This window comes from Ascaphus truei, chromosome 3 (assembly GCF_040206685.1).
Source record: "Ascaphus truei isolate aAscTru1 chromosome 3, aAscTru1.hap1, whole genome shotgun sequence".
Lineage (NCBI taxonomy): Eukaryota > Metazoa > Chordata > Amphibia > Anura > Ascaphidae > Ascaphus > Ascaphus truei.
The window spans coordinates 397,320,801-397,331,324 of NC_134485.1; the positions used below are offsets into that span (position 1 = coordinate 397,320,801).

Consider the following 10,524-nt stretch of genomic DNA (forward strand, 5'->3'; position numbering starts at 1 on the left):
CCAGAGTGAGGGGCAGCGTGCTACACTGAATACATTTAAGGCACATTAAGGCTTCATGTGGGTCACTTTCCCGCCTCCACACGCTCCAAGGCACCATGGCCCCAGCCCAAGGAACCCCAACCCTCTCTAATAGCGCGTCTCATATCAGATGCATTGTAACTTCTTTTGTATTTGGTACAATTTTCAGATCACCTGAAAATTGCAGGGAACCAATTATGTATTAATGTCCGATGTTGAAAAACACTAAGCTAGAACATGCAATGGTTACAATCATAGAACTGCTGTTTACTGAATAGTAGCAATGAAATCTATTGGATATATAAGGATAATAGATCCAAAGACATAAGTTAAAATTAGCAGTATGGGTTGTAACCACTTTACATATGGGTGCGACTATTTGTTCCACCCACTGTAACTATTTGAAAACACACTACACATGGTTTATATTACAACATAGATTAAGGATGTCCCAGGGAAGGGGGGGGGGAGGAATGTACATGAAACCTGTACACTATGCAACAGAATCTGTGACTAATACATATCTATATGCTCCATTTTTTTGTTTTAATTCACATTTAATTTCTCATTTACAAATCATGTACTGTAAATATTTTCCCCTATGTATACATATTCATTTATACAATGGTTTTGTTATTGCGGAAATCACCACCACGTCAGGGCCAGGCCTCGCTACAACTCTCAGGCACGAAAATAAAAATGGATGAAGATAAAAGAAATAAATAGATAAATAATGAATACAATAGATTCAAGTACATCACCCTACATAAAAAAGGCTAAGGTGCCTGATACAAAGCAAAAGTGAAACAGCTGCAAATCTTTCAGGGTTGTTTACTTGACTGAATGTTTACGTGATAAAATTGGCTCATTTTACAACTGCACTTAAAGCATGTTACAAGATCCTTGTAAGAGACTGCTCTACTGAAAATAGATATGTAAGCATGTTAGCTACAGTACCTGACTGAGCATTACACATTACTAATACTTCATATCCATACATACACTATTTAAATATAAAAATTGTCAGTATGACATTTCATTAGCAATTGTATGTATTTGATATAGTAAAGGAATACATGCATTTTATTAAGTCTGACACACACACACAAAAAAACACTCCTCCCTCGTGTTCATTGAGAGCAGGGGTGGGCAAAGTACAGGAGGGCTCCCACTAGCTTCGGCCCCTCCAACTAGCTCTGCCCCCGGCCCTTGCATGCCTCTGCCTCCTGCTCTTCGATACCTCCTTACATCTCATCCCTAATTTCTCGGTATGCACCATCCAGACTCTTGCGTTCTTCTCAAGGATGTCTTCTTTCTACCCCCTTTGTATCTAAAGCCCTCTCCCGCCTTAAACCTTTTTCACTGACTGCCCCACACCTCTGGAATGCCCTTCCCCTCAGTACCCGACTAGCACCCTCTCTATCCACCTTTAAGACCCACCTTAAGACACACTTGCTTAAAGAAGCATATGAATAGCACTGTGGATATTCTAAACACGATACATAATGCTTGGCCCCCTGCAGACGCACTTACCAGAACTCCCTCCTACTGTCTCTGTACGTTCTCCCTACCTACCAATTAGACTGTAAGCTCCTCGGGGCAGGAACTCCTCTTCCGAAATGTTACTTTTATGTCTAAAGCACTTATTCCCATGATCTGTTATTTATATTATCTGTTATTTATTTGATTACCACATGTATTACTACTGTGAAGCGCTATGTACACTAATGGCGCTATATAAATAAAGACATACAATACAATACAATCCCCCCGCTCTCCTCACTGAGGGACGGTTACTTGACCATTCAGTCACCGCCACTGCAGATCCCAGCATTGTTGACGCTGGACACGTCAGTCATCACTTTATCACAGGTGCCAGAGGGGAAAACGTAGGCACCCAGAGATGCATACTTGCATTACCCTAGATATCTCTATATCGATCTATCAGGGTTGCAGACCTATCTAAGACACACACACACACACACTCCAAAAAATGCCTAAAGATTCCATCCTGGCGCCTGTGTTGCAGTGCTGAGTGCTGACTGACTTGCCAGTCACCTCATGTCCGGCAATAGTGCAACCTATCCTGCTTTAAGTAGGATAGGTTGCGCTCACTAGCAGGTCATTCAGCACTGTGCCATTAGGTCCAGAAAGGATGAGAGTGGTGGGGGGGTAGGGTGGATGGAGCGCTCCGTGATTATGTCTGCTCCCAGTGCACCTTAACTTGTGGCAAATGGGGAGGGTTAGAGTGTGTGTCAGCACGCTTGCATCACAGGTAGTGCGAGTATCCGTGACACACACCCTTTTTATTAAGCTCAGACACCTAAACATTTTGGCTGGCCCTTATGTATTTTTATCCATCCCTGATTTATTATGCCAGGCATTACGGGGAACGGCTTTGTCATGCCAGGCATTATGGGGAACGGCTTTGTCAATCAGAGCAGTTATTGATACTCTGCTTATGATGAGGTTCTGCAGCAGCTGTGTGCGGTCTTTTCTGCACATATGAATAAAACGGAGAAGAGAAATGCAAGATCATGTTAACTGCTTGGTATTAACGTACAAATACAGCCATGAGAGGTTTTTAAAGGCAACAAGCCAAGTGTGACTATAACCTTAGTATATTCTGAGGGGGATATAGAAGGCAGTTGATGGAAGAAAATCAACCACTACCCAACGGGAAGTTACAAATTACAATTTCTTTAAATAAATTGGCCCGAGGAGGGTCTACACCTTTAAAAGCAGCAATTTCCACTGTGGACATTTCCGGAATGGGGTGTTTGGCCATGACAATATCACCAACGACGCTCCACTACCATAACTACTGATCGCGGGGCGAGTTTCCGCAGGTCAGTAGTTGTGGCGGTGGAGCGATTTGGTCGCGACCAAAAAAAGGTCTAGACCAGGACATTTCTGCTCTTATCTAAAATGGATCCAGAAGGGGTCCCAGCTATTGTAAGCTCTGCAGAAATGTATAACAATATGACTGCTGGGGTCAGCCTTGGTCCGGTGGATAGTATTTGTACACCATATTATTAACATGACGTTACGTTACAGAGCTGGGTCGCCCTCATTAAGCGAACCACTCATGTGACGCATCAGCAAACAGCCAAATCAAATTTGGTCGTCTCGCCAAGCAGCAAGCGCACAGGCTCCCTCGACAAGGACATTCAGGGTTATCACTCTGATCACGCCGAGCGTGATGTTCGCTTCACACTGCAGCCGTGCGGAGGCTGAGGGAAAGTGGCCTTAGTACGCACGCCATACGGGGGCGTATCTATGGGCGGGCCACTGACGTTACGGAGCTGGTTCGCCCTCATTGGGCAAACCACACACGTGACCGCCCTATCATGCGAGAAAATCCGTTTTAACCGATTTTGCGTGCCCCCTCCCGCTTCCGCGTGCCGTATAGACGTGATTACTGCCTTTAGGCAGTCCGATCACTCAGCGTGCGGACGCGCGGTCTGCCCATCTATGGACGCAGCCTAAGGCTGTGTCCACTGTGCCGCTGAGAGTGCTCATGCTTGAGAGCGGTGACATCACCAACTCTCCAAGCATGAGCGCAGGGTGTCCTACATATTTTTGCAAACGCGAGCAGCGGCGGGTGGTGGGGGGGTGGATCTTGGTTATTTCTGTGTATAATGTGTGTGTGTGTATATAATGTGTGTGTGTGTGTGTGTATGTGTATAAGGCCTCGGGCATGGTCAGTGCTTATGCGCGCGGCACTGAGCCCCTGCAGCCGCAATGAGAGCGGCTTTAGCAGGGGCTCACGCACGCGTCCGCACGCTTGGGGAAGCGTGTGTCTGACGGAGTTTTGAAATTTGGCGCTCGCCGGAGCGCAGGGCCGGTCACGTGAGCGGTTCGCCCAATGAGGGCGAACCAGCTCCGTGACGTCACTGGCCCGCCCCCAGACACGCCCACGGACGGCGCGCTGTTTAAGGCCAGGGAAACGCTTTCCCTGAGCCTCAGTGCGCCTCCGCACTGTTTCAACAACTATGTCCCAGGCCTAAGTGTGTGTGTGTGTGTGTGTGTGTGTGTGTATGTATAATTGTGTGTGTGTGTGTGTGTGTGTGTGTATAAGTGTGCGTGTGTGTATATGTATAAGTGTGCGTGTGTATATGTATAAGTGTGCGTGTGTGTATATGTATAAGTGTGCGTGTGTATATGTGTAAGTTTGTGTGTGTATATGTATAAGTGTGTGTGTGTGTGTGTGTGTGTGTGTGTGTGTATAAGTGTGTGTGTGTAAGTGTGTGTGTGTGTATGTATGTATGTATGTATAAGTGTGTGTGTGTGTGTATGTATGTATGTATAAGTGTGTGTGTGTGTGTGTATATATCTATAAGTGTGTGTGTGTATATATCTATAAGTGTGTGTGTATATATATCAATTGGTTCAGCCACACTCCACGTGGCGCGCTCGTGGGGGTGTACACGTACGTTCTCCTAAGCTTGGCGCTTTGGGAAACAAACAAAATTGACTTTGAAGCGAGCTCAGCAGCAGTCCATACACACACACACACATATATATATACACGTGTGTGTGTGTGTGTGTGTGTGTGTGTGTATATATATAAGTGTGTGTGTGTGTGTGTGTGTGTGTGTGGACTGCTGCTGAGCTCGCTTCAAAGTCAATTTTGTTTGTTTCCCAAAGCGCCAAGCTTAGGAGAACGTACGTGTACACCCCCACGAGCGCGCCACGTGGAGTGTGGCTGTACCAATTGATTTTAATTGCAGTGAGCGCACCAAGCACGCTCATAGGCAAAATTTGATTTTTCAAGGCCCGTCGCGTCACCTGACAGCCCTTTAACAAATCAAATTGCGGGAATCCCGCGATGCCGCCGACCGGCGAAACATAAAAAAACTTTCGCCGACGGCGATGGGTGACATCACCCATCGTATCGCCATCGGCGGCACTATAGGCACGGCCTAAGAGTCTTGAAGTTCAAATAAGGAGACGCAGTAATCTTTACATCACCATAAAATGCAATAACGCACAATCATCCCTTTCTAAGAACTCTGGAGAACTATTGCCATCAAGCGTTAATAATGAGTTGTACAAAGCGGTTTCAGATCAGGGTATGTACATCTTTATTTATACAGCACCATTCATGTACATAGCACTGCACAGCATTAATACACGACATATTATAACACAATGGGAATAAGCACTTCGGACAAAAGTAACATTAGGAAAAGGAGCCCTGTCCCGCAGAGCTTACAATCCAAATGTTAAACAGGGAGAACTTAAGAGGCAGTAGGAGGGTGTTCTGGTAAGTGTGCTTGCAAGGGGTTATGGTAAATGTATGTATGTCTATTTATATAGCGCCATTAATGTACATAGCACTTCACAGTTGTAATACACGTGACAATCATATAAATAACAAATACAAATAACAGATCATGGGAATAAGTGCTTCAGACATAAAAGTAACATTTCGGAAGAGGAGTCCCTGCTTGCACAATCTTGCACAATCTAATTGGTAGGTAGGGAGAACGTACAGAGAGAGTAGGAGGGCATTCTGGTAAGTGCGTCTGCAGTGGGCCAAGCTTTATGTATCGTGTATAGTATTAGCCACAGTGCTACTCATATGCTTCTTTAAGCAAGAGTGTCTTAAGATGGGTCTTAAAGGTGGATAGAGAGGATGCTAATCTGGTATTGAGGGGAAGGGCATTACAGAGGTGTGAGGCAGTCAGCGAGAAAGGTTTAAGGCGGGAGACGGCTTTAGATACAAAGGGGTAGAGAGAAGACATCCTTGAGCAGAACGCAAGAGTCGGGATGGTGCATAGTGAGAAATTAGGGCTGAGATGTTGGGAGGGGCAGAAGAGTGTAAAGCTTTGAAAGTGAGGAGGAGAATTGTATGTGCGATACGGGATTTGATAGGAAGCCAGGAGAGGGATTTCAGCAGGGGAGACGCTGAGACAGATTTAGGAAAGAGAAGAGTGATTCTGGCAGCAGCGTTTAGGATAGATTGTAGGGGAGACAGGTGAGAGGCAGGAAGGCCGGACAGCAGGAGGTTACAGTAATAGAGACGAGAGAATGAGAGCCTGAGTCAGAGTTTTAGCAGTCGAGCAACATGGGCTTATCTTTGTAATATTGGAGGAAAAAGCGATAAGTTTAAGATACGTTTTGAATGTGAGGGGAGTATGAGAGACAAGAGTCGAGTGTGACCCCTAGGCATCGTGCTTGGGCTACTGGATTAATGATAGTACTTCCAATAGTAATGTGGAAGGAGGTAGTAGGGCCACGTTTGTGAGGAAGTATGAGGAGCTCTGTTTTTGCCATGTTAAGTTTCAGTCGGTGGAGGGCCATCCAGGATGATATCGCAGAGAGAAATTCAGAAACTTTGGTCTGTACAGCAGGTGTAAGATCAGGGGTTGAAAAGTAAATGTTATCAGCATAGGAGGTGATATTTAAACCCAAGAGATGTGATTAGGTCACCTAGAGAAAGTATGTACAGAGAAAAAAAAGAGAAGAGGTCCCAGGACAGAGCCCTGGGGTACCCCCACAGAGAGAGATTGATATAGGAGGTGTTAGCAAAAGAGACACTGAAAGTACGATGGGAGAGGTAAGAGGAGATCCAGGATAGAGGTTTGTTCTGAATACCAAGAGTATGGAGAATGTGAAGGAGAAGAGGGTGGTCCACGTGTCAAATGCTGCAGAGAGGTCGAGTAATATGAGCAGAGTGTAATGACCTCTGTCTTTGGCAGCATGGAGGTCATTCGTTATTTTAGTGAGGGCTGTTTCAGTCGAGTGAGCAGTGCGGAACCCAGATTGTAGAGAGTCTAGGAGAGAATAGGTGTTGAGAAAGTGGAGCAAGTGAGAGAACACAAGACTTTCAAGGAGTTTGGAGGCAAAAGGCAGGACGGAGAAAGATCGATACTTAGAAAGACAGGTAGGGTCAAGCTTGCTGTTTTTGAGTAATGGTATGACTGTTACATGTTTGAAGGAGGAGGGAAAGGTACAAGAGTAGAGGGAAAAGTTAAAAATGTGTGTGAGCGTAGGGATTATAGGAGGAAGAGGTTTTAGGAGATGGGAGGGAATGGGGTCAAGAGTGCAAGTGGTAGAGGGAGAAGAGGAGATCAACAGTACACATCCTCCTCCGAGACAGCGGAAAAAGAGTCAAGGAAGGCAGGAGGAGTTAGGCCCCGTTAACTCTGCTAGCTACGCGACGTGCGCGTTACTCTTGCATGTTTGGCAAAGGGAGTTTTCAGACTTTAAACTACTCCCAGCAGCGAAGTACCGTACTTCTGCAACTCAGGGAGACAACTGAATTTGTGATTTCATGTGGCAGCAGCGTCACGTGTACTTCACCAGCCAATGAACGAAAGAGGATGACGTCTTCCCCTGTCCCACCTACTGTCAGTTCATTCAGTCTGCTGGGGATGTTCACACAATCGCCCAGCAGACAGGTGCGCAACCGCGGACGCGCACATGCAACGTCAGGTAATAGGCAAAGAGAGCTCAGCCTTAGGAAGCGGTGTAGGATGGGAGGAGGAAACAGAGGGGATGTTCTGACGCAGCGGTGCACAAACTGGGGGGACGCGCGGTTTACTTACCTTGGCTCCACACGCGTCGCCAAGGCAACACTGATTCAAATGACGCTGCAAAGTCATGTGACGTCACGTTGCTATGGTCATGACGCCATAATAGTAAGCAAAGTCCTGAGGTGAATGCACGAGATGTATAGTATTCCCCAACAGAGCAACCCAAGTGCTTTGTTAAAGAGGTGTGTTTTAAGATGGCCTTAAAAAGGTGTAGAGAAACGATGCTAGTCGGATATTGAGGAGCAGGGCATGAGAGGGTCGCCATATTGTCACATCACCTGGAGGTGTCATATGGCCCTCAGTGATTTGACTTATAACCCAACCCCTACAGTAAATGCATTGTAGTCAGTTTTAAAGAATGATGCTTGGCAACTTCAGCAGCAAATGTGGCTCCCCTGCCACTATACATTATTATTATCCTTTATTAAAGAACACCTCCTTTGGTATCAGTTTATGTAAATGTAGCATCACTCACCCATAGTGATCTCCTGCGCGAAGGCCAGCGAGATGAGGAGCAGGGGCAGCCCCACCGCGATGCATGACACGATCTTATCCATTGCCAGGTCCAGCCGCAGCCCCTTGTACTTGGATTCGGGCGGCTCCTTCAGCAGGAAGTCCGAGAACACGTACTCCGTGGCGATGTGAGCGATCGCCATGGCTCTGCCTGCCTCCCTCCCCACGGGCGAGTGAACAGCACCCGCACAGGGCGCCAGCCGGCCTCGTTATCACAGCAGGAGCGTGCGAGGAAAAGAGGTCACCGCACAGTGACCGGGACACATCCTTACGTCACGCACACCGCTCCCCTTTTAATTAATTAGCGATAATATGTACTTGTCGCGTGTCTCTGTCCCCAACACGCGCGCGCACATGAACAGGTGGAAGCGCGCGGCTCCCGCCAGCTCCATTCCTGCAAGCCGCTGCCGGGCGCGAGCGCGTGACACACCACCTGGTCTTGAGACTGGCGGTTGCGTGCCAAATCCGAATTGAGGGGGTGGGGAAGGGGTTAAAAAGGAACGCAAGCGCGCGGACAGGCTAGTGTCGCGCGGTGGGTTTTTCTGAAGACCCTCCCGGCCCCGGCGCGTGCACACTAATCTCGCGCTGTTGGTGGTGGCGCAGAGCGCGCTTCCACCCTCTAGTCTGGTCAAAGGTGTGTAGAGAGGGGGGAGGAGGTAGCGGCGGCCGCGCATGCGGGTCTGTCAGCTGCTTAGGTTTAATTGGGGTCCGCCTCTCCTGTCCCTCCCCAAGCAAGAGGGCCTTGCCTGCTCACTGATAAAGTTGTCTTGTGTGGGGGTCATTTGCATTAAAGCTGCAGTTCAAGGGATATACTACATGTGGTTTTTTGGGGTTATTTTTTTTTAATAAATCAGTTCTGTACTATGAGAAAATTCTTGTAGCATTTAATTATTATTTTTTTAGACATTTTGATTATATTATAATGTAAAAAGCATTTTTGTTTCTATAGCAACTATTTACAAAGTCACATCCCCTTTCACTTCTGAGACAGGCTTTGACACACCCCTTTTGCCCTCTCTCTAGCAGCGCACACATTGTGTGGCTGCTTGGTCACATGATCTTCCCCACAGAACTTTGCATCTGGGGTACTCTTCTGCTGCACTGACGGTGATTTAGTGAGTCCCCGAGCCGAATCTTTGCCAATCAATCACAGGAGAATGGATCAATCGGCAACTAAGCTAATCACTTGGGGCCGGAGTGTCTACTTTCTCCATCAACGATAACTGATATATTAATTAGCATCAATCACCATTAGCGTTATTATTGTGCTGCTAACCACTTGTATGCCATAGCGGTTGGTAAGGCATTGTATGGCATGGTGGTTAAGAAAATGTGAGGTACTTCCATTAATCCCTTAGTAGTCATTGTAGTAAAAAGCACTGTGGTTAATTCCATCACAACTGTTTACTAAGGGGTTAATACATTGTTAAATTTATGTGTATGTCATTTTTTTCTCTCACTGCAGACTGGCATTAGTACAGATTCGTTTTTCTGTATGATGGCCTTTTTTATATACTGCCAAATGGTCCATATTTCTACAATGAACAAGGTAAAAAAAATAGTTGTGAACCGTAGGGCTATTATGGTCATATCACAGTTGATTGAGTTATTGAACAACAAGTGAATGGGTCACATTGTTCATAGATGAAAACATAGCGTACATAGGTTTCTTCTTTCTTCAAATGCACAATTAGGTTTTGAAATTTTTTTACACATTTCATTTACAGTATGAAGAGCTCTAATGTTCTGGTGCTGGGCAGAGCCGGAATAATGGGCGGGCTTGCCGGGTACTTACCCGGGACACCAATCGAAAAGGGACGCTGCGCGCTCTGACCCCGGTGCCATCTTTAAATGTCCTGCGCAGCCTCGTCAATGTCGAAGGACATTTAAAAATAGCATGTCGGAGTTGCGAGTGCACCCGGGACACAGAGCAACAGCAGCAAGGGACATTGGCGAGGGCGCTCAGCCTTTGCAGGATCTGACACATGCCGCCGCTCTGTCAATATCCCATGTGGCCGAGCGCCCTCTTCAGTGTCCGCTGCTGCTGCCGCCGCTCCTGGTCTCATGCCTGCCGCTCCGATGCTCCATCTTTAAATGTCCCTCGACATTGACAAGGCTGCACATGACTCAGACATTTAAAAGATGGCGTCTAGAGGAGGACGATTGGAACATCATATTTTTAGCCACAGCCAAAAGCTCTATTTGCACCACACTAAAGGAGAACGCATATAAAGTACTCATGAGGTGGTACCTCACCCCACTCAAATTATCTAAGTTCGTGCCAGGTTCCTCCCCCCTATGCCCCAAACAGTGCGGAGGAACGGCCGACTTGTTACATATGCTGTGGTCTTGCCCACGAATAGCCCAAATATGGGACAAGATTAGAAATTGGATACAGAGGATTTTTGACCTCACTATTCCCCCAGATCCTTGGCTGTTCCTCCTGAAC

At 46.7% G+C, this 10,524-nt stretch overlaps 1 protein-coding gene across 2 annotated transcripts in view; it reads right to left on the reverse strand.

Moving 5' to 3' along the window:
• Positions 1–8,727, reverse strand: part of PANX1 (pannexin 1) — a 62,708-nt gene extending 53,981 nt beyond the window's left edge. Inside the window, exon 1 of one of the 2 annotated variants that reach the window (XM_075592502.1) lies at positions 8,038–8,726. In XM_075592502.1, the coding sequence (XP_075448617.1) occupies positions 8,038–8,218 (181 nt within the window). In that variant the 5' untranslated portion in view covers positions 8,219–8,726. Of the gene's footprint in view, positions 1–8,037 lie in introns of both variants that reach the window. The other variant, XM_075592503.1, reaches the window with a different exon arrangement.
• Between the last annotated feature and the right edge of the window lie 1,797 nt (positions 8,728–10,524).